Source organism: Miniopterus natalensis, chromosome 7 (assembly GCF_054644295.1).
Source record: "Miniopterus natalensis isolate mMinNat1 chromosome 7, mMinNat1.hap1, whole genome shotgun sequence".
Classification (NCBI taxonomy): domain Eukaryota; kingdom Metazoa; phylum Chordata; class Mammalia; order Chiroptera; family Miniopteridae; genus Miniopterus; species Miniopterus natalensis.
Window position 1 is genome coordinate 27,944,067 of NC_142087.1, and position 25,017 is coordinate 27,969,083.

Below are 25,017 nucleotides of genomic sequence, written 5' to 3' on the forward strand. Positions count from 1 at the left end.
TTTGTAAGAACAGACTGAGTAAATGAAGTGCAGCTGAGCTTATAGCATTTTTATTATAAATGAAGCTATTTTTGTGTACTTAAAATATATAGTTAAATTGTACTGCAAGGAAAATTTCTCTATAACAGGTGGGCCCTAATAATTTAAAGTGGCAGTATTTGAAGAGAAAAAAGTTAGTTATCTAAAATGTCATCCAGTTCATTAAAACCTTTTTTACTGTAATTTGTAATCATTAGAGAAATTTTGGAAAATATAAAAAAGCACAAAGGGGGAAAAGGGATGGTTGATTATAGAGAATATCACTGGGGACCTTTTAGTAAATACATGTCCAGTCTCTCATAAATATATTTTCCCCATGTCATTATTCTTTTACCAAAACGTTTAAAATATCAGCTAAGTATTTCGTTTTTAGGAAGAACCATAGTTTCTTTAGCCAGTCTGCTGTTACTTATACACTTAGGTTTTGCAGTTTTTCCACATTATGGTACCGATGTTATGAACATCAGTGAGTATAAGTCAGACACATACCCGGAGTCCCAGAGAGGCACTGCTTTGTCAGAGGAAGACTTGTCTACTTAGCAGCCTGTGGGGTAGACACATGCACGCTCCGCCAGAGAGAAAGTTTGGCCCAGCTTGTTATACTCAGTCTGAATGCACAGCCTGATAAAATAGGTCTTTGTGTAGTTTCCAAATCATGACTGTTTCAATATCAAACACATTAGTAGAGCAGGATACAGAGTTCAACTGGAAAGTTTTGTGTTTTTCCTCCCTGATTATTTGCGTGTGTGTGTTTATTTTACAAATTTCACAAATTTCTGTTGATGTTTGCATCTTTTCCTTATTGCAACAAGAGCCGATTTTCCTTAGCGTGCTGGAGGGGGAGCCTTTGCCAGGCACTGAACAGGGTGAAGGGTGTGTTGTTGTTGTAGCCCTCCTTGCCCTGTCTCTGGTGTCGTAGTAGAATTTGGGGGTTGAGGCCCAGCCGCAGTCAGCTAGCGTGTGGCCCTTCCAACCACGGCGTGAGGAGGAAGGGGAGGAAGATACTGACCAGAGTAACTTCTGGAGAAGACTTTTGAATTTAGTTGTTCTGTCTAAACAGGAAAAGCACCCCACTTTATATGGAGGTTAAGTCGGGCTAATGCAGTAGAATCACTAACTGTGTTTCGCTCTTTCCCAGCGTCAATTTTAAAGACCCGCAGTTCGCCGAAGATTACGTTTTCAAAGCTGTGATGCTGCCAGGAGCAAGGTAACAACAATGCAGCTGTAGAATACAGACTATGTAGGTTTGTTTCTTATGAACAGTGTTTATCCCTGTAACTCCTGTCTTTTCAAATGGTCAGAAAACCAGCACCAGTCCTGAAGCCTGGTGACTGGGAGAAATCCAGCAATGGGCGGCAGTGGAAGCCCCAGCTCGGCTTTAATCGGGACCGGCGGCCTGTCCACCTGGATCAGGCAGCATTCCGGACTTTGGGGTGAGTGGTAGCTTTCTGTCATTTGTATAGTTTGAGTTTTCTGAATCATCCACGAAGCATTAAGTCAGCATTTATGCCACAGATATTTAAGAGACTTAAATGGAACTTTTTTGCAGATATTTTAATGACTTTTCTTGCTTTCTGTTTAAATTCACGGCTGTTTCTTTGGTTTATGCATTACTTTATGTATTGCTTGAGAATTCCACTGTTTTCTCTCTAAAAATTTTGCTATCTTTCTGACAGTTATTTCAAGAGAATAAAACATTCTCTTTACTCTCAAGAAAGTTTTAGCTGAATTAATGTTGACAGAATCCCTTTAAAGTGTACATTAGTACACAAAGCCACCAGTTTCCTAGATTTTTGCTTAACCAGTATTTGAACAGTAATGTCTCATTTTTGCTTGAATTTTCATTTGTCTTTTAGTTAGATTGAGTGCTCTTATTAGCTTTGAATTGCCTTTTTTCTAGCTACTAAAAGAACTGTGTATAGAGAGGGGGACTTTAAAACAATAACAGGTGAAAAGCTGGAATAAAAACAACAGGCTGGGGAAAACATGAATGAACTATTGTTTATTAATTAATGATAACTCATCAATAGGTATTTTCAGTTGATTGGAAAACCATAAGATACAAAATGGGATTTAGGCATTAGGTCGCCATCACCATGTACTTTCTACAGTGAATAGTAGGGGACAATGAGTGTGGCATAGTAAGTAGTTAAGAGCATGGGTTTTGGATCCTAAATGCCTGGATTCAGATGCCTTTCCTACCACTTGATATTTTTGTACAAGTTGCAGAACCATTCTGTGCCTCCATACGTGTGTGTAAAATAGGAATAGTAATTATACCTACCTTATGAAGTTGTAGTGAGGATGCAGTGAGCTAATGTCTGTCAGGTGCTGAGAACAGTTCCTCAATGCTGTGGAAATGTTAGCTGCTATTGTGGTTGATTGTTTTGGAAATCTTTATTCCCAATAGTAGAAGAAATGCAAATTTAAAATATCCTTAAGATATCTTTTTGCACTATTTCAACTGTTTTCTAAAGCAACATAGAAGCACCTCTAAATGGAGTTCTGAGTTTTAAAGATACTCTTAACTTTGATCCAAATTTCTTATTCTTGGAATTTTTCCTGAGAAAATAATTTTAGAGGAGCATAAAGTTTATGCCTAATTATCTCCAGAGCATTGATATCTATAATACTAGTACTAAACTAGAGGAATGGTTTAGTAAAATAGAAGACATGAACATGGAAAGTAGTCTGTAGTTATACATATTGCAGTTGTGAACACTAATGAAAGATGTAGGGAAATGTTTGATATAGTAAATTTAAAACAGCATGATACAGAGTAGTGTATACAGTCAGCCCTCTGTATCCACAGGTTTTACATTCATGGATTCAGCCAACCTGGGGATCAGAAATATTGTAGGGAAAAATTTCCCAAAATTCCAAAAAGCAAAACTTGAATTTGCCACATGCTAAGTACTACACTGAACCCATGTGAATGAAGTGATTGTAGCTTATATGCAAATATGCAGATATTAAACCATTTTACATAAGGACTCCTTGGATTTTGGTATCCCCAAGGAGTATTGGATCCAATCCCCCAGGTACCAAGAGACAACTGTACAGTGATAAGACACACTGAAATATAATGCAAAAAAAAAGAAAAAGAATTTTTGCTTAAATTAAGTAATAAATATTTAAATGATTATCCATTAAGAATCTTGATGGGACAAATGAACATTTGCTGTCACCACTAATATTAGGTACTGTTTTGAGCTTTGTTAATGAGCTTTTAAATTTGCATTATCTTAATCAGATCTAATTGTGAAGAGATGGCTCCTAGCACTTGTTTAATTTGTATCAACTGTGATGTGATATCTCTTAGATATAATAATAATTTTCTTTGGTTGGGGGGCTCCTTTTACAGCCATGTTATGCCGAGAGGCTCAGGAACTGGCATTTACAGCAATGCTGCGCCACCACCTGTAACTTATCAGGGAAACTTATACCGGCCGCTGTTGAGAGGACAGGCCCAGATTCCAAAGCTTATGTCAAGTAAGTTTTTACTAATTGGTTATTTTACATGCTACATTAAACATTACAGCAAAGGTTGGTTTCTAATCTTCATTGCTAAAAGATTTATTGTATCCATGCAGAGAGAGTGGACTTAAAAAAGTATAATTTAGAAGAATTATAAGAGAATACTTGATGTAGTCTTCAGATATTTTACTGTGTATATATAGTTAATTGAATATATGAATCGGATTTATTTTAATTTATAAATCTTTTGAGTGAGCATATGCAAAAAGAGGTATGTGGCATGTGTTGCTGTTTATTCCATTAATACAAGTGGTGGGACAGTTGCATCACATGCATAGATACGTAATTAACAACTGCTTAATTGAAAGACAACAGGATCCCTTCTTTTTTTTCTTTTTAATATATTTTGATTGATTTCAGAGAGAGGAAGGGGGAGGGAGAGGTGGAAACATCAGTGATGAGAGAGTCATTGATCAGCTGCCTCTGGGCACACCCCTGCTGGGGATGGAGCCCACAGCCCCAGCATGTTCCCTGACTGGGAATCAGCCGCAGTCTCCTGGATCCCAGATCAATGCTCAGCCGCTGAGCCCCGCCCAGCCGGCTAATATCCCTTTCTTGAACAAATTGTGCCTCAGAACCACCAATATAAAGTCAGGCATTGCTTTAGATAGGAATATGCCTTTAACCCTGTGGTTCTCAGAAGACCTCAGTTTTTTCCTAACCCCTTATCATTTGCTTGTGGACAGAAGTGGTTCAGAAATGGTAACCATGAAAATAACTGCATGGCATTTGGATTGCAGTCGAAAAGAGACAAAGTAGTTGAATGTTAGGCTTCATAGGTTTTGCATTAATTTTAAATGGTATCCTCATTTAATGTTATTTTTGAACTCCATGGTTGTGCTACCTTATCAAGAAAGTCTAAGTCATGTGCCAAATTTTCAAAACCACTTTCTTCATGCAGCCCTTTGTTCCTCGTTCCTGGTTGTCTGGTTGCTACCTAACCAGACGATGTCAGAATGGCAGGGGGAGTGTGGCAAAATGCTAATAATATTTGTTAAATCCAAGTGTGATATCTCAGTAGTTTTCTGAATCTTTGGAATATTTCATAAAAATTTAAATTAAAAAAAAGAGGACTTCATTCCCTATGTTGTACATTACATTCCTGTGACTTATAACTAGAAGTTTGTACGTCTTAACCCCTTCTCCTTTCCTGCCCATTCCCCACCACCCCTCACTTCTCTGGCAGTCATCAGGTGGTTCTCTGTATCTATGAGTTTGTTTCTGTTTCATTTTGTTGGTCTTAATTTTTAGATTCCACATATAAGTGAAATCATACGGTGTTTGTCTTTCTCTGTCTGACTTATGTCGCTTAACATAACAGCCTCAAAGTCCATCCATGTTGTCACAAATGGCAAGATTTCATTCTTTTTTATGGCTTAGTAATATTCAGTGTGTGTGTGTATGTGTGTGTGTGTATGTGTCTGTCTTTATCCATTCATCTGTCAGTGGACCTAGGTTGCTTTTATACCTTGGCTATTGTAAACAATGTTACAATGAACTTAGGAGTGCATGTATCTTTTTGAAGTATTTTCATTTTAACCAGATAAATACCCAAAAGTGGAATTGCTGGGTCTGTGGTAGCTCTATAATAGTCATAGTCATTCTGACAGGTGTGAGGTGATAGCTCATTGTGGTTTTAATTTTCATTCCCTTACAATTTGTGATTTGAGCATCTCTTTATTTTTTAGTATGTTTTTATTGATTTCAGAGCGAGGAAGGGAGAAGGGGAGAGAGAAACGATAAGAGAATCATTTATCAGCTGCCTCCTGCACACCCCCTGCTGGGGATCCGGCCTGCAACTCAGGCATGTGTCCTGATCAGGAATAGAACTGTGACCTCCAGGTTCATGGGTCACCACTCAAGCACTGAGCAACACTGGCCAGGCTGAGCATCTTTTAATGTGCCTGTTGACCATCTTTATGTCTTTGAAGAAATGTCTGTGCCCATTTTTTAATTGGATTGTTCGGTTTTTGATGTTGAGTTATATGAGTTCTTTATATATTTTGGGTTTTAACTCCTTATAGGATAAATCATTTGCAAATATCGTCTTCCATTCAGTAGGTTTCCTTTTAGTCTTGATGGTTTCCTTCACTGTGTAAAAGCTTTTTAGTTTGATGACGTCCCCTTTGTTGCCTTTGCCTGAGGAGACATACCAAAAAAAATATTGCTAAGACTGATGTCAAAAGTTTAGTGCCTATGTTTTCTTCTAGGAGTTTTATGGTTTCAAGTCTTACATTTAAGTCTTTAATCTACTTTGAGTTTGTTTTTGTATAGAGTGTAAGAAAATGGTCTGGTTTGATTTTTTTACGTGTATCTGTCCAGTCCTCCTAGCCTCATTGAAGAGGCTGTCTTTATCTCATTGTATTTTCTTGCCTCTGTTGTCTCATGATATACTCTTAATATCTTTGTAATGACTATAGGACTTTAAAGTTAATTTCTGGTATTGGCAATGTGTACTGCTCCTCTTTTCTTCTTCATTAGTATTGTGAGGGCCTGTTTAACATTGTTGGTTTAGTGTTTTGTTTCTGTTTTCATTGAGCTAGCTTTTAGCTTTGTGAGGTCCCCCCCATTGTATATTTTTTTTTTATTGATTTCTGCTTGTCTTCCTTATTCCCTTCTAGTTTCTTTGGAATTAAATTGCTGTTTTTTTCCTGATTTGGGGGGATGGAAACTTAGGTAATTTATTTGCAGTCTTTCATATCTAATATACGCACTGAGTGCTATATATTTCACTTTAGCTTCATATCATATATTCCTTTTATTTTGTGTCATATATTCATTGTCATTCAGTTCATAATGTTTCTGATTTCCATTTTTAGAATTATATATGCATAGATCATTTAGGAGTAATATTGCTTAAATTTTAAACATGCATGCTGCTTCTAATAATACATATTTTTTTAATTTTAAATTTAAATGTAAACTAAATTTCTACAAATAGTACTGCTGGATGAAAAGGTTATGTTGAATTTCTGAACTTTTGGTTAATATCACATTAATCTCCAGATAAGAGCATACCCATTTGTATTTCCTACAGCAGCAGAGGAAAATTTCTAATACCCTAACTCCCACCAATATCAGGTGTTACTGTTCTTTAAAAGTTCTTGCTAATTTGATAAGCAAGGAAGAGTGTATCTTTGTTTTAAGGTATGATTTTTAAAAATTGCTGCTTTGATCACATTTTCACTAACCCATTTTTCCTTTCATAAATTGCCTGTTCTTATCCCTTGCTGATTTATTACTTTGTGTGCAAGTTTTTCTCTTTATATGTGAGAGCTTTTTAAATCTCGTTTTAAGCAGAAGAGTGCACAGTCACATCTCCTTTCTAGAACCACAGCTGTGTTGGTTATGGAAAAAACTTGGTGGTTCTAGTTAGGGAGAGAGAATGAAGGTCAGAAGTGGTCTGTGGTGAGCAGATTCAGGGTGGAGAGGGTGGAGAGGAGGAACTGAAGGGCCAGGTAAGGGACTGTGACAAGTGAGGGAGAGAAGATTCCGAACAAGGCTCGTGTGCCCTGTGATACCTGGGTGATGATGGGGCCATCAGCAGAATTCGAACCCGGGGGTGAAGAACTGCGGAAGCGTGTGATGAACATGATCTTCGTGGAGGTTGAAGGACGAGGGCATCGAAGTCGCCTGCTGGAGGCTAAGTGTGGGTCCCAGACTTGCTCAGGAGGGAGGAGGGCTGGAGAGAAAATTGGGAATTATCTGCACATAAGCCAGAAGTGTAAAAGTTCAAGAAAGGTTTGGGCAGGTTAATGGATTTGAATTGCCCTTGGTTATAAGGGAACCTGGAAAAACTTGGCGTTGTGAAGTTGGACTTCCTGGAAGGAACTGTATCGTACATACCATGTACTATCCCTGATAACCTTTGGAGGTGTGTTGGATAAATAATTGGCCTAATCTGGAATGGTCATTGCCAGATAATAAATGGTCATAGTCGTATGATAAGCCTAGACAAATGCTGCTGTCAGGAAAGGAAATCCCATGTTCTGTGATCCCCCCGTACGCTATACATCATTCAACATATAGTTTGACTTCTGTTTTCTTTAGTTTATGGTTATTAAGACTTTTCTGGCATATTTACTTTATGGTCTGTTTTGACCTCTAGATTTCATATTTATGCAGACAGAACTAATCCCTCTTACCTGTAATCAGTCTATTCATCTGTGTATTCATCCATACCTCTTTGTCTTTATCTTTTAATTTTTATCTGATCCCTTATATTTATGATTTGTTGAATACTCAGTCTTTTAGGGTAGTATTACCCTCCTAAAAAGGGCAGTGCTTTCAAATATTTTAACCAAGATCTCTTTTTCTCTCCCCATGAGTCTTTGTTTGTCAAGATGCTTACTACCAAAGTATAGTTAAGCATATGTTAAGTGTGTTTATTTTTCCTTCCTGTCTTCATTAGATACGTGTAATAACGTTCATTCTACACTTTCAAAATGTTGAAAGATTTCAAACCCTAATCCTGCCTTGAAAAACCCTAAGCTCCTGAGTCCCCTGATTGAGGCGGTGGTTCTCCTCTGGTCCTTCTGAAATAAAATATCAGAAAGAGTCATCTCAGCCAACAGCACAAGTACACGTGAAACTTGGAGTAGTGTAGTGGGGAGAGGTTAAGAGGGCTTACGCTGTGGCTTTCACTCTGTCCCTTAGTAGCCTTGTGCTCCCAGGCAGGTTTTTGTCAGTCACCCCATCTCCTAGTTTCTAAAATGATAGGGATACCCATCTCACAGAATATTCACAATCAACGAGTTTAGTTATTGAACACTTGAAACCGGGCCTGGCACATAGTAAGTACTATGGAAGTATTATGTGATTTTTAAAAAAAGTCTGGTTTCTTTTTTGTAGAATTTTAGTTAGTTTTAGTTAAATTGAAATCTACATCATTTTATCAATCTTTTAAAATATTTTTAGTGTCACAGCTATTTTCTTTATGGAGTGCAGAATTACACTCAAGAAGGGCATTTGGTCAAACTGCCAACTCTGTCAAGTGTCTGCTTAGGTGTTTCTTACTGGAGGTCTTTGATTTGTCTTTAATGTGTCAGTTTTTGGCTGATGAGTATTGTCCAGTTACTGATAACTTCTTGGAGAGCTGTGCAACCCTGAGCACTCAGTGTGAATGGAGCATTTCCATTCTGCAACCCAGAGAACCTGCTATATCACTTCTCTTCATTTCAGTCTGTAAACTTGACATTGAGCCCCATTTGAAATGTGATTTTTGATTAGTGCAATCAGTAAACATGGAATTTTTCTGTGATTGCCACGCTGGTTATGTAAATTGTCACTTGAGTTATTTGGGAAGCCTTGGTTTGTGTGGCCTTAGAAGCTCTAGAAAAGGGATACAGTTTTAAAGACCAAAGGAAAAAATTAACTGTCCTTTTTCCTCTCTCACCTGTACCTTTCTGAAGTGCATTTCACTATCTCAGATTTTTTTTTCTTTCTCTCCAATGAATCTTCTCTTACAGCCATACAAATGGATAGTTCAATAGAAAGGTTCCCCCTTTCCAAAAAAAATCATTTATACTTAATGAATTTTACATTCCAATTCTACTTAGAAATGTTGGTGTGCTTGTAAGTACTGAGGGCTTTTCTTAATGCAGATATATGTTTTTTTAAATAATTTTTGTTCGTTTTTAAATTTATTAGTGATCCTGTATGGGAGCTTCTGTAAGCACTATGGAGTGTGTGTCTTCTTTGGCAATACCATGTATAAAGAGACATCATGAAACCAGAATCAAGGCGTTGAGTCTTACTGGTAAAAGGGTCGTGTTTTCAGACTGGCCACAATGGTTCTGGCATGTGAAGTGCAGCACTAGACGGGAGTCTGAATGAAATCCATTGTATTTCTTTTGACTTTTGTTATATTAACTAATTTTGTATATATAACACTCTAAAATAAAATACTTCTTAACTGATTTTCCCTAATTTTTGTACAATATTTGAATAGACCAAAGGACTTCAAGTTTTACAAAGTAATGATCAGAAAAGTGGCCCAATTGTTGATTTTACTTTCAGTAGTTTGCTTTCTCATAAATGTTAGTTAACTCGTTGAAAATGACATAATGTATTGAGGTAAATGTACCTTAAGTTTTCCCATAGAAATAAACCGCACAGATGAAATGATGGTTGTCTTCTAAGTAGTTCTGGTTTTACCTCCTCTAATTATGATTTTCCGATAGTGTTCAGTCTGTAGTAGTGATTTGGCAGTTATTCTGGGCCTACACTGTGATCCTTCTCGCCCTGTTTTCTGTGGACTGCGTGGTGATTAGCCCCCTGAGTGTCTGTCCAGGTTTTGAATATATTAATAACCACCGTGAAACCTCCTCAGCATTGTTTCTCAGTTTGACTGCTACTAGTCTGGATTTTAAGAGATTAAAAAGGGACTTAATTCAAGTCAACTAGAGATGCCACCTCTCTTTCAATTTAGAATGAGATTCTTGGAAATAATGGTGATGACGGCTTCTCCATTCCTTTCCAAGAGAGACATCTCATGGGTTTGGCTGTCTTGGACCTATGGGCAGCGGGCTATGGAGCTGCAGATGCTGCTGGTCACGGCTGCTTCCCTGGGGTAGCTTGTCCATTTAGGAAACTTTCTCAGTCTAACACTGTCAGCTGAGTTGAGGTGGGAGGAAGCCTGGGGCAGAAAAAGCCAGTTGTCTCACACTGGAATCGTGAGCAGCCAGGTGCTTTACTTGTGCCGTATTGTCCTCTGCAGGGGCTTTTAAAACACAATTCTCTTTTCTCTCTTTTTTGTTTTAAGTAAACCCAGACTGCATTGGGAGGGGGAGGGTCTAAAGAGAGAGAAGATTTTATTTCTTCTTTCCTTTAAGGAAGTAATTTGCAAAGCATGTTTCTAGTTTATGTTTCCATTAAAATGTGAGCCTGAATACATTATGGTAAGCCTTGTCCTTGGGTCTCAAGCGTCTGGAGGAGGTTACTGTCCTGACACAGTGAACTCATTAGACAACTCCTGGAACCAGCTGTTTTAATTAGGTCACACACACACTCTGCTGAAGGGTGGCCAAGGTGACTGCAGGACTGGAGACCAGAGGGGCAGTTGGTTGATAGCAGTCTACTGAGCTACTAGCCTCCCCTGCTCACTGGTGGTGTGGTGTGTTCCTTTAACCCCGCTCATGTGGAGGAGCAGTAGCCGTTTAATTGTTTCTTGTAGTGATATGTTGCTCGTCAGCTTTGTGTTAGGGGAAGAGGTTTGACTCAGAAAGCAGTAGAAAGGTGGGTGGTCCCTTTATTAACATGCCTTTCTGGCCTGCATTGGAGAGATTGTGTGCTCTCTGCTCTGTTACGATAGCTAGGTAAGTCAGGGTTCCTTAGTTTACACATCTAGGGAGAAAATTTCAGGATTTCTATTATTAAAGTTACTATGCGCTAAATTTGTATTTGTGGAAAAAACCTAATCCATTCCTTTAGCACAGCATTTAAAATATAAATGTAAAAATACATACATATCTTTACACACACAGGCACACGTACATAGTGAGAGAGAGAAATGAGTGAATTTAATGACCAAGGTTACTAAAACTGTGTTTTGTTACCAAAGGAAAAATGAACAAATTTACTGACCCTGTTGGTTTAGTATCTTTTTGCATTTCCATTCTGTGTAATTCTGCTAGTTTATTTAGTTTATATTGTCTCAATTTTTTTGCAAGAATTTTTAATTCTAAAACATGTGGGTAGCTGAATAGTGATTACTTATAAAAAAACAGCAACTGCTGTTTAACTCTTCCCTGTTTATTTTTCAGATATGAGGCCCCAGGATTCCTGGCGAGGGCCCCCTCCCCTTTTCCAGCAGCAAAGGTTTGACAGGTAATAACAAAGCAGGCAACACTTTCAAATACTTTTCCACGTCAACGTGTGAGGTTTGGGCTTTTCGAGTTTGAAATATACTTTCTTCCTAAACAGTTTCTCTTGTGCCTGATCTTTAGGAAAATAGATGCTGAAACACATCGAAGTAAAATGCTCATATTTATATACTTTCCTAACTTTTCTTGGTTCTTGGCCTTTATTTTATTGAAGCTTTTGAGGTGCCCTGAAAAATGCAACACAGAGAGCTTAAAACTGTATTAGGTTTTGGTAAGGCTAAACAAATTTCTTTTTAGGGGGGTTGTGCAGCTTAATGAGGCATAACTAATGGGGTTCCACTTTTCTCATTTCTGTGCCGGCAGCGCAGCACCAGTACAGACCAACCATTGATTCCCGCCACAGACCTCTTCAAGTCCTAATCAGCTTCTTTGGTACAACTTTTTCAGGGCTGACAAGCCTATTGTAGGGCAGTGTCACTGTAGGTCAGTAGTTATTAGTTGCCACTGAAAACAGTTTCTTTAACTACTTAAGACTGAACTGAATTAAACGCAGAAGGGACTCAGAAGAGGATTATGGGATCTGCAGTCTAATAAGTACCGCGGACTAGGAAGAATGTGACATGGTTTAATAACAAGGGATGTTTGACATGTGTTCTTTCATTGATAAGTTGTGTGCTTCGGAGTCAGTTGGTCTCTACACCACTAGACTGCTAGGCATGTTATGAATAATTATGTTAACATCTATAGAATAATTTTTTAAAGAACAGCTTTAAAATCTATCATTTCATGCTGGTTTGCTGCCTCAGTTTGTGCTAAAATGAATTAAGCCTGTCATAGTAAGGCTTCCTTCTTTACCTTCCTAGTTCTGATCTGTTTTGTTCCCCTCTCCGCAGTGTTTTAGGTCTGATCTGTTCACATGTAAAATGAATCAAGTGTTGTTATGAACAGTGGTATAAGTGCTGCACCCCTTTCAAGAAAACTCTCTCCTAAAGACTAAAAGACTCTAAAACGTCATTATTTTCTTTAAAAAGATAAAAGAAACCGTGTTATTCAGTTGTTTGTTAATAGTCTCAACTACTTATTGCAAGCTGCATTTTAAATTAAGACAACTGGTAATGCCCCTATTTGTTGTTTTCAACTAATTGCTCAAAGCATACACCAGATTTACTACTTCAGCATCCTCAGAGTTGCACCATTTCCAAAAAGAAATTAAATGAGTAAAGGGTAAAATTTTTCTAAATTACATATTATCACATAAAGCTGATCTCTTTTTAAATAACTGTCTTTCTGAATTACTATTGTCAAGTTTGATTTTAAAACTTGGTTTCCTCACTTTGTTGCTTTCCTCTTTCCCATATATATATATATATATATTTTTTTAAATATATCTTTATTGATTTCAGAGAGAGGAAAGGAGAGGGAGAGAGGGAGATAGAAACATCAATGATGAGAGAGGCATTGATCTGCTGCAGCCCACAACATGAGCATGGGCCCTGACTGGGAATCGAACCCCGATCGCCTGGATCCTAGGTTGACGCTCAACCACTGAGCCATGCCCGGCCGGGCTCCCATATTATTAATAATTGCTAACATTCATCTGCTCAAAGTGTCAGCACTGTGCTAACTCTTAGAAGCATGACTTCATTCATTCCTCCTCGCAACCCTTTAAGATGCTGTTATTTTTACAGATGAGAAAGTGAATGCTCAGAGGTTCAGAAACTTACTGAAGGCCTTCCTTCTGTACCGTTCCTTACTCAGAAACTTTTCACTCGAACAGAACTCCTGAGAACAACTTACTCAGAGCCTAATAGTACAGTAGAGCCATAGGCGCTTCAGAGGATGTAAAGGATCTACGTCCATTTCTGAGGCACTTTCTTTCCCAATAGCTCTCCTTTCCACCACGCGTTAAAAGTTTTCCTAAGGTCATCACCATTGTCCCAATGTCCGTCGTATTTTTAGTTTTTTCTGCCCGAGCCAAATATTGGTATTATTCTTGCTGACTTTGTGAACTCAGCAGATTAGGGACAAGTTTTGTGGGGCATTTTTGGTTTAGTTTTAGTCAGAAACTTAAAATCATGCTTTAAAACAAAAGTTTAATGTGAACTTGTATCTTAAGTCATGGTCATTTAAGAACTAGACCATTTCTTCATAAAGAAAGTCTGAATTCAGCCATCCTAAGCTTCATTAGCAGGTATAGTACATCACCCATTTTGGAGCGCTTGTCATTCTAATCATTTCCGACCTTTAAGACAGAAGAGAAAATACAAACTCATAGTCACTTTGACTTTACTGAGATGTCACAACTAGTAAATAGTGAATTCTTACTAGAACCAGGTATTACTGATCCTTAGTTCAGTAGTTTTCCACTGCATTATTTTGAATGTTTGGTTGAGAACCTTATGGAAAAGAAAATTTTCAGTGTTCATATTTTTCTAAATTTTCCTTTTAAATTATTTCCTACTCTGATATGGTATTTATAATTCATATATTCATGTCATTGAAAAATACAACAGGAACCCACACATATCCCTTACCTCCCCACACAAAGACAGCCTAGTGCTAACAGACCCACAGGTGTCCAGCACTGTGTCTTTCGAGTCTTGCCCCATCATTTATGTTCTTGCCAGTGGAGGCTTTTCTTTTCTGGCCAAAGTGGCCATTTAGTCTTTAACTTATGGGTGTTAAGCTTAGTCATGGAAAAGCTTTAAAAACTCGGATTTGCCATTCGTACAAATTAAAAACATCCAAATTGGAGTTGTTACTTCACACTGCCAGCTACTTTCCAAAGCAGTAATTAGGTACCTAAGAATATTGTTGCCATCCATGGTCCCAATGCCTCAGATTAGGTGCCTCCATAAGTAGCTACTAATATTTAGTGTGTTAATCTCAACACTTCTGTCTTATATTTAAGATGTATTTTCCAAGGCCAATTTCAGTTTGTGTTTACAAATTAATATAATTAGTATAAAAATATAATAAGCTTGTGGAAAGTACATGTTTTTTCTGTTTAAATTATTTTATAAAACTTACCATTGTCAAAAATATTTTAAATAATATCAAACAAAAAGAACTTTGTGTTTTTAAACTGTGCTTTGTTCTTAACCTATTTTTAGAACATAAAATAATGTAAAAAAAAAATTTATAATGTATATGAGTCTAACTAGCAGATTGACCTGTAACTCAGTTGAGTGAGTTTGATCATTGTAAAACTGAAAACAGTTTATTAGAGTTACTACAATGTGTGAGGTACATTTTGGGTGTGTGGGTTTTGCATTAATGGCCCAGTTTTGATGAACCTCTCTGGTCACAGCAGAAACCTTACCCCCTTAACCCCTCACTCCTGCAGAGACCAGAGACTATTCCTGTCTCTGCACACAGTGCTGTTATCACTCAACGGATGAGGCGTTCTTGCTAAAACAGATTTGTGTTCATAATGAACCCGAAAAATAATAACAGGTCCTGAATATAGACATATTCTTTCTGAAATGTAGATTTATTTTATTGGGACTCACTTAGAGTGAGTTATATTATTAGAGCCCTGGCTTCACCACTAGCTATAGAGAATAGCATTGGCCTTTGTAGAATTCTTCAGAGAGCTGTTCTTTTAAGCCGTCATGCAAAAATAATCATCTTTGGTGTTTTTTAAAAAAAAAGGCAGACCCAAGAGAAGGGAGGCGATGGGGGTGGGGTGGGGAGAGGATGGACTCAGGCTTGAATAGCTGTAAGAAGAATACATTCTCCAGTGAGCCCAACTTGGGGCTCTTTTCCCCTAAGACCCAGGAGGTAAAATTCATATGCTGATACAGTCACAGCTAATCCCAGCTCGTCAGTGCTTCAGCAAATTTAAAGTTTTATTGTGATTCCTCCTAACATCTTTAATGGCCCCAAAGCTTCTAGTGTTAAAATATACTGGAGAATTTTGCTTTTGTTTATTATTTGTAGTGACTGTTGTATAAAATTGAAGTTCAGAAAAATGTCTCGAGGAGAAAGTTATGTTTTAAATAGTGATTGCCTTTAGAAAGTATGTCTTTGCTACATTGTTTTTTAATTTAAATTAAGTTATGATTTCATACATCATACCTGTTGCTTTGTATCTGCAAAGTTAAAATAGGCACTTGAAGACAATTAAAACATTTCTTTTGACTAGTAATCTGGGCCGGCAAACTGGGTTATAATAGCTGTTGAATCTGTGTTCCCATGTAAACTGTACACCAAATGCCAGTCGGCCCATGCCAATTAGTGCTCATGTTGCTAGGTCACCGTGGTCAATTGAGAGCTGCATCAATAGAACTTGAAAAGGTTTCCTCCCGATCAGACCTTCTGACATATTGAGCAGAATAATGGATGGGAAAAAACAGCCAAGTCCCCTACCCTGGATTCAAAATACTCAGCAGTAAGAATTCATTTGCAACCTGCAATTAACTAGAAAGAATAGACTCCCAAGAACGAGTCTGGACATTTTTAAAATAAAGCCTCATTCTCTTGTCTTGTACATGTTTACTCTTTGGATAGCATCTTAAATGTAGCCAACTTGGAGATCTTGGGTCCAAATCTTTACATGAAAAAAGGAAATTTCACAATTGAAAATGAACAAAATATATTTTTAAAGTCAGGCCTTTCTGAATCACTTGAGTTTGAAACACTCTTTTTAATAAACGCTGGTACTTTATGAAACATTAGACTACACTGAATGTGTGGGATACAAAGGCCACTTTGATACTATGTATCCCATATGACAAATGCAGCAAAATTGGATTGTTCTCAAATTTGGATATGACACCTGCCAGTTTTAGGCCTGTGGCTGTATAACATGCTTGATTCTAACGCACACACTATGCTTTTCCACAGAGGTGTTGGGGCTGAACCTCTCCTGCCATGGAACCGGATGCTCCAAACCCAAAACGCAGCCTTTCAGCCAAACCAGTACCAGATGCTAGCCGGGCCTGGCGGGTATCCACCCAGACGCGATGACCGTGGAGGGAGACAGGTGATATGGTTGGGCTGGGGGTGAAAAGCATACTGCTCACTTTGTACTTAGCCATGCCTTTCAAGACTCCATATTTTCTTAAAAACATTTCTAGATAAGATATTGATAGATTAGCTCAGCTGAACTTGGGTCCCTCGTTAAGAATGTATGTAGGGCAAGTATCTGCCTCACTAAATAGGTTAGACCTTGAAGATGCTGCACAGTTTCTGGACCCAAAAGCTCTTTTAATCATAGCAGTCAGTGACCTTTAGCACGAATGTGGTCAGTTTCTGGGACACATTGTTTATCCTTTTAAGGATATTGCTTTTTGTTTTACTACAAACTGGATCTCTCAAAGATGGTAATTTTCTAGCAGATGAAAGCAGGAATCTACTTTTCAGGTCTCTTTATTTACCTTAGAAGTCTTCTGTCTTATCTGATACCTCTCCTCATGGAAAAAAATCTTCCCTTCAAAAAAAAATTCCACATATTTTCCTACCAAATGTAAACAGCTATACATTGAATGAGTATAATTCTTCCTAAATACCTTTAGTAGGTGTAAGCTTCATTTCCTTTTCTTTATAGCATCCAGCTTTTGCAACATTTAAGACTGAAGTCTATTTGCTTCATTCTCTTTGTCTCCCAGCCATGCTCTTTCATCAAATCCTTGCCAGAGGACAAGGTCAGAGTGCTGTGATTCAGAGTGTGCGCTGTTTGTGGAGCTTGGCACCTGTGGTGATGCGAAGTGGTTTCAGATTGCTTACCTGGAGTTGCCTGCAGGCCTTTTGCAGTGCTCCGAATATTAATTTTGTAACTCAAGTTCTTAACTATGTGTCTCCTTATTCTGATAGTTAAGAAAAACTGTTTTTACACTTTTTCTTTGTGTAGTCGTACAAGTCTCGCTTCACTTTACAAGAAAATAATCATCTTAATTGTCTTTGGAGAGAATTTTGTAACAGTTTATTAGACTCAGTTCATATTTAATCTCTAAATATCATACTGTAGATTGAGACTGTTTATGCTACTAGAGTCGATGATACTGGGCAATATAAATAATGAATGTTACTGAGACAAAGACATGCTTGTACCTAGAAGACATCTGGGAGAGTGTTTAGTCCAGTCAGCTCACTTCCATTCAGGAGGTGAAAGCCTCCAACACTTGGCAGTGTGGCAGCGAAGCTGGGAACGCCTGGATTTCTGACCCAGTTCATTGTCTGCTGCCACCTCCAGAGGAGATCTTCCCTTTTAGAGGAGCTCTCTGCTGTTACAGGAGGCGAAGGTCTAACACACTTGGGAGAGCAAAACCCTTGGTACATTTATAATTCCTTTAGGACCTTTTGGAAATACATTTCTTTTTTTTGATCTCTTTTCCACTTTTATTAAATCACAATTTTTGAAGTACTATTAAATTATAGTAGATCATTGTTAAAAACAATATGATTATGATTTCACTGTATTTATAGTGAAATTTTTATGACTAAATAAGGCCTTAGCCTACAGTGTGTATTTGAGGAGTCTATGAGAAACATTATTTGCAGGATACCTAGGATATGTTAGGAATGCCCCTAGTAATTGATTATATAATAACCTGATATGTTACTTAATGCTGTACTATTTATAGCTGCCAAAAAAAAACCCCACCCTAAAATTAATAGTTATTTAGGCCTTACCTGACTTCTTGCCTTGGGTAAGCAGATTGACTTTCCTAGTGTAAATGTATCTAAAGCTGTTGCTGGCATCTTGCCCCAGTGTAGCTTGTTGGAGGTGGTGGGAACATTGAGAACTTCAGGGGTTTTATACAAAACGTTTAACTATACAGTTCATTCATGTGGATTTTGAGGAATTTTTACATTGCTTGTTTGGTTAGTTGTCAGTAATAGCATTTGTGCTATTTACTAATGCTCCACTTTGCACCAAGCTTTGTATAAATAAAGCTGCTGACCAAAAGCACCTGTGTATTATGGAGACCTTCCATGTGATATACCTTTAAGACATATTTGCCTTCTTTATGGTGTATTTTTCCATAGAGATGAAAAATTAATTTCTTTGCAGGAGTGTTAATCCAGAAACTCTTTCTTTTGCTTATTTTTAGGGCTATCCCAGAGAAGGAAGGAAATATCCTCTGCCACCACCCTCAGGAAGATACAATTGGAACTAGGCTTTTATAAAGCTTTCCCAAATCCTTCATCATTCTACAGTTTCATGCTATTTGTGGAAAGGTTTCTTTCTCAAGTAGTAGTTTTTAAGAAAACTACAGTACTTTGTGTATTTCTTTTAACTGTATATTTCTACTGATCTGATCTCACTGTTCTATGTTGCTTTCCAAAGACGTGTGTTACATAATACAGTGGATCTGAATTTATTGCTTGTAAAACACTTTGATGGGATAGGAATACTGGATTTTCATTATGGTTAAAAATCAAACCAGCCGTGGATTTCAAAACTGTGTGTTCTAGATCATCCAAGATCCAGCTGATTTTTAACGCACAAGAATTAGGTATGAACTCTTGAGCTGGAACCCTCAGCCAACTAGAGTATATATTGTGCAGTATTTCTTTGGAAACATTTCATTAATGTACTTGTCTTATGGAACTTTCTGGACTTTAGTAAAAAAAGAAACAAAACGAAACAAAAACTTAAAACTCTGGTCTCTCGTGTTCTTTTTCTTTTTCAGTATTTCAACTTTGAAAATCTTAGCCAAGCATGTTGGTTTTTCTAAAAGCAGTTTTTCAGAAAACAGTTCATTTCTATAATTAGAAGTCAAAAGAAAATCAATGAAGAAGTAGATGTTAAGGTGATACGCTCACATGACCACCCAGCCAACCCGTTAGCTGCTGATCTGGCTAACAGTAAAATCTGTGAGGATAAATTGTTTACATTTTACAAATTTCCTGTGGACTTCTGTACCAATTTTAAGGACTTTTTAAAAATTTTTAAGAAAAGTTGAAAAATAAAAAGTTTAATACATAGGTAATAGTCTATGCTCCTAGCATGCATATATATATTTGTGTGTGTGTATTTCATAATAGATTCCAACTTGTACTCCTTTTTTTCCTTGCTGCTAAGCACACTGTAATTCCTGAGTCAGGCTGGAGTTCACACGCAGACTCCATGCGCGCTTTCGGTTGATCGCCACAGCAGTGTAGGTGCGTTATAAAGACCTGCGGCTTTGTTTCCTTCTGCCATTGTAGCCTAAGGTTGTAAAATAAGATTTCTCTTTGACCTCTGACTTGGGATATTTTTGCTTTAATAATCAACTAATGCACACTTGTTAATCTTATTTCTGTGTTAAAAATCCCACCTTAGTCTTAAATAAGAAAGTATTTTGAAGCTATTGAGTTCATTGCTGGTGAGTGTGAGAACAGCGGAGTCCTGTATTGTTGAGACAAAGTCTCCACTGGGAATTAACAACAGCCCACTGGGTATTACCTTCACAGTACGTTAAAATGGTAATGCCTTCCTTCAAGTTTCTCTAATTTCTCTTCCAAATATTAAAAATGTGTAGCCCCATTCCCAAGGAGCTTATGTAAAGGTCGCACCGGCAGCCTCACGGGTACCCAGAGCTCTGCTTCCGGGGCCCCTGCTCTCAGACCCCCGTTTCGGTTGATTAGCACTGTTTTAAGCTGTCATGAGCATGTCTGTAAAACAATTCCGTTTTGACTTGGCTTTTCCACAATTACATGCAACTTATTAACAAATTAAATTTGAAAATTACTATGTATCGTGTCGTTTTGAAGACGCCTAAGCAAAGAGCCTGATGGGAAAGTTCAGAGGCTGGCTGCCTCCTCGGGGGCGCGCCCCAGGGCGCCGCCCGCCCAGCCCTCACCTGCAGGCCGCCGCCCAGCTCGTCCCGCCTGGGAGGGTTCCAGAAAATGCCGGGCGGTTTCAACCAGTGACAGCTTTTGAGAACTTTAAGTTCAGTGTTTAAAGCCAGAACTACCCCTTCACATTCAGGTGTAAGTAAAGCTAACGGCCGAGCGTAAATAATTAGCTCTGCTCCCTTAGATGATCTTTAAGCAGAGCGAAGTTTCTGAGGGCCTTGAACGACTCTTACCGATCTTAGGACCTGGAGGCGGCCCGGCTTGATTGTGGCGCTAATGGTCCTCGCCGAGCAGCCTCCGCCCCGCAAAGATCAAACGAGGTAATGCACATTAAAGCACAAAGCCACCCGCAAATGACTGTTAGATTGCCTTTCAGCGGACGGGGGCAGAGTGGGTGTAATGACCGGCAGGTTAACTTCAGAGTGACGGCGCGGAGCGCGGTGGGGGCTGGGGGCCGGAGCTCGAGTTTGCCATGGGGCGCGCTGGAGGTCGGGCGCACCTCTAGCGGGGCGCAGCGACTTCGCAGAGGGACGGCGGTGGCGCCGGGAAGCCGCGGGGCTGGTGCGGTGGGGACAGACGTGTTGCTCTCCAGAAACGAGCCCCGGGTCCGCGGGCCCAGTCGCCCTCCCGGCGGGGGCTGGAAGCGCTCGGCCCTCGGCGCACCTGGGGCGCGCCCTGCGCCCTGCGCCCTGGCTCCGGGCCCTCGCTCCGCAGCCCCGCGAGCCCAGCGAGTTGCCGGGTGGAGCAGGGCGGGCGCGGGAAAGCTCAGGTCGACCCCTGGGGGCCCGGCCGCCACCGGGCCCGAGCCGAACCTCGCAGCAGCGTCCCTCGGTTTCCCGGACTCGGCGCCGCAGCGTCTCCAGCTGACCCGTTTCATCTCAGCTCCCTGCACGAAGGCCCCGGACCTGAAAGGGAAGAGCGGAAACTGGCCTCCCTCCCGAGGCTGCTGGTTTCAGCGCTTAGTCAACACGACCGCGGTTAGCGGCGCGCGGAAACCGCGGCGCAGGCCCGCGGAGAGGGCCGCCCGGATGCCCTCCCGGCCCGGCGGCTGCCCCGCTGGCTCCACGCCTGTGCGCGCTCCCTCCTGCCCACCGGAGCGCGTCGCGGGGCGGACACCCCGCCAGGCTTCCTGGCGATGGGTGCTCTGATTCCACGCAGGAAAAAGTCAACAAACTAGTGAAATAACAAGCGACCCATCCGCGATGAATTTCCCTCCGCTCGGTCAAATCGGCCCTGGGCCGCCTGCTTCCCGACACCAGGTTCATGGGCTGAGGCCGCGAGAGAACAGGCTTTGATGTTTGTGTGTGAAACGGAAACAGAACCATCCACGACCGCAAAACAGTTCGCACAGCTGAGTTGGGCAAATTGGTGGTTAAACTCTGATTAGAGAAGCCACCCAGACAATTGCTGAAAATAGGTTACATGGAATTTAAAACAAAATTGCGTTTCATTCAATTGCAGGTAAACCTTCCAAATCAAAAACAAACGCAACCAAAAAACCTCTCCCAGGAGCTTCCATTACCTCCTGACTTAATAATGAAATCAAAGTGACCCTGAAATCAGTGATCTGAGTAGGAACTGGAGAGAGCCAGCTCCTGACCGGCTGGCGGGTACAGTCTTTAAATCTTCTCATCAGTCCTCACTAGCAGTAAAAGGCTATTCATTTTCTTAATAAAATCTACCTTAGATCCCTTTTTCATTGGGTTTGTGTTCAGCAAGTAGTATTTTTAAAAACTGGACTGAAATAATTAACATGCAGGGTTTTATCCACACACGGTGTTGTGTCAAACAGTTGGGCAATTTATGTTTTCTGTTACACACAATTTCATACCTAAAAGTGCAATCGTTGGGTTTTTACGTGATTGTGGTCCACAAATTTATTCTAAAAGTCTTTCTAAATCGTCAGTATTCAGTGAGGCTAACAAAGCAAGTGTTTGCAAGCTGCCTGCGTTTAGTGAGCAGGATTGAGTCTCTGATTTGCTTTAAACTGGAGATAAACAGTCGCTAGCAGAGAGTTTGAACACAACACCAGCTGATAAAAGTCTGATTGACTACTTGTTCTGAGCTAAGCCTTAAACAGAAGACAACTGGGTTACACCCCCACCCCCCCATATACAAGACACCCTGTTTACTTCAACACTGCACACCACACACACACACACACACACTTCAATTTACATCCCATCCCAGAGGACAGCGAGGTACCTGCAATCCCCACCGTTCCTCTTGCAATCTTGATTGTGGGATTCAGTTCCTGTGTCTTGGTTAGAAAAGATAAGTTAGGTTGTTGTAAAACCCACACGCATTTAGGAAAAGGTCCCATCTGCGGTTAGCATTTCTGAAACAGAGTTTGGCTGTGGCCTCTGCTAAACTTTGAGGGGCTTTGTTCCACTGGACCCTGTGCCCACCCTCCCTCTTGGCTGTGAAGACACTTATCCCCCTCTCCAGTTAATGAGTTTCACCTAGTCTGGCTGTTTGTGTTTTTACAAAAGATCTGCAAAGCACTAATTGCAAAAAAAAAAAAAAAAAAGTTCTTGTTTTGCATGAATCAGAATGTGGAATCCTATAGTAAGAACGTTTTTTTAATGTTCATGTTTCAAGAATCAAACACCCTGATTTCAGGATGTGCACACATAAACTCAGTAGTGTCTGAGCGCAGAATGCTAAGCCCTCGGCAGCAATTACTTAGGGCCTGGGCCCTTTACTCCTTAAAAGAATGCTGGAAGGAAGGAGATGCCTGTGGCAGATACACTTGCAGAAAATATTGTATAAAGAGGCTGTTTATTAATGATTTTTTGATACAGAATTCACTTAGCCTAAAGGATTCTTTGTTCCAGAAATAAATAAAGGAAAAAACTGCCCATGAAGACTTATTTTCTTTAAATGTTACTTGGAGCCCTTAGTCCATAAGCTATTATTGTTATCTTTGGGGCTGTTTATATATACACACACATATAGTATTATATATTTTATATATTTAAATATATATATATATCAAGCCATGTGGACTTTTGGAATGTTTTCTAGAAGTAAAATTTTCGAATTCTGGTGCTACTTTCTTTGAGGGAATCAAAGTACATCAGTAATAGTTACGCTTGCTTGGTTAACATTTTGAAAATCAGTTCCATCAATATGCAAAACCCCAGACTGGGAGGGAGTATATTTTTTGTAGGTGTATTGCACCATTTCATACTATTTATTTTGCTTAAATTATTTACTTTTATGTAAAATGTTTTAAAAATTAGTTGTTTCCAAAAATGCACTCACGGCCCCTTGATAAAGGCTGACTCCCTTGCTGCTTTTGTGTTTTGTTTTTTCCTGTGGAAGTGTCTGGAGTTTCTGGTTACCTACTATACAAAGTACAGTTTAGAGGAAGTGCAAGTTTAACTGTAAAACACCTTCCTAAGGATTCACTCTGCACTTTCAGATAAAACAGACAAACAAAAATGAAGTGAAAATGTTTCCATCTCAAACTGTAATTCCTCCCATGTAGGTCTAGGTTCTCTGGCAGCTGTTTCTATCATGTATAAATCAGGCTCTATCCACATTACGTCCATTAATTTTCATTAATTTTGTAAGTTCACAGTTTTTAGCTTCCTTTTAGTATTTTTACGCCACCACCAGTTATTTCAATTAGACGTAAACGGAGCTGTGTTGTCACATCATGCCAGCTATTACAAAAAAGCAAAAAACAAACCTACATAACTTAGTGAAAAAGAAAGGACCACTTGACTTTCACAAGAAAGTACTTGTTTCTTTGGTTATATTTAAATATCCATTTGAAACATAGGAAATATAAATTGGCATATTAAAGAGTACATTATTTGTACAATAAAACACCAACAGAATCGGTGTGCAACCCTAAGTTCTAATGGGATGGAAAATTATAAAAATCATATGTATCCTTTACGTACTGACTACACAGTCCAATAAGTTACCTATTCTCTGCCTTCTTGACATGCTTTGAAATACAGACTAATGGATGTCAATTTTAGCAGTTTTCCTTTCTTTTTCTAGCGTTTTATCAAGGCATTTGCAATCAGACCAGCAAAGACCTTAGGAAGTGCACATAATATGTCTACAGGGCAAGGGGTGTATTTATTTTATCAGTCGATTTGGGGAGGCCAGATTCCATCTAAAAAGTCGTTTACAACCCTTCTTTCTGACGATGAACTGCATGGTTGGGGTGGGGGGGTCCTGTTTTAGGGTAATATACACACACTCATTAGCCAAATAATGACCAAAACATTTTAAAATCAGCATTAAGTTTAGAAAGCTGCATCAGTCCACATAAGCAGTATTCTGATTTTTTTCCCCATTTAATAGCTCCTCCGCAATAATGTTGCCATGTGCATGATCCACCAATTTACTTCCAATCAAGCGTTAATGAAATTGCACTTAAGGGGGGGGCTCTTCGAAAATTCATCTCCCAAGATAAGCTCCACTTTAGAAAAGATTCATCATTAAAGCTGGGTTGGTTTTTAGAGCTACAAACACCAACCGAGTCTCCAGCGTTTGAAAACTCTGCGCGCTTCGGCTGGGAGCGCGGCGGGCGCGGGCTCGGCCGCTTTCCGCAGCGTCGGGAGCCTCGGGGGGGGGGGGGGGGGGGCGCCGCCTCGACGCCACCGGGCCCGCCGCAGGCCCTGGTCCCGGGGCTGCAGCGCCTCCGCCCGCAGCGGAGGTTCCCAGCCGGCCCTCCGCGCGCCCCGTCCGTGCGTCCGCCGCTCTCCGCGCGCCCCGCAGCCCGCTCGGGTACGTCTCCTCGGCCGTTCCCGCAGCGATCCGCAAAGCCTTCGGGCCTCGGGCAGGACCCGCCCCGGGCCCCGCGGGG

At 39.8% G+C, this 25,017-nt stretch overlaps 1 protein-coding gene across 1 annotated transcript in view; it reads left to right on the forward strand.

Moving 5' to 3' along the window:
- Positions 1-19,007, forward strand: part of XRN2 (5'-3' exoribonuclease 2) — a 63,595-nt gene extending 44,588 nt beyond the window's left edge. Inside the window, exons 25-30 of the mRNA XM_087818895.1 lie at positions 1,178-1,246; positions 1,341-1,472; positions 3,404-3,531; positions 11,340-11,403; positions 16,248-16,386; positions 18,458-19,007. Of these exons, the coding sequence (XP_087675021.1) occupies positions 1,178-1,246; positions 1,341-1,472; positions 3,404-3,531; positions 11,340-11,403; positions 16,248-16,386; positions 18,458-18,523 (598 nt within the window). The 3' untranslated portion in view covers positions 18,524-19,007. The remainder of the gene's footprint in view (positions 1-1,177; positions 1,247-1,340; positions 1,473-3,403; positions 3,532-11,339; positions 11,404-16,247; positions 16,387-18,457) is intronic.
- Positions 19,008-25,017: the final 6,010 nt, after the last annotated feature.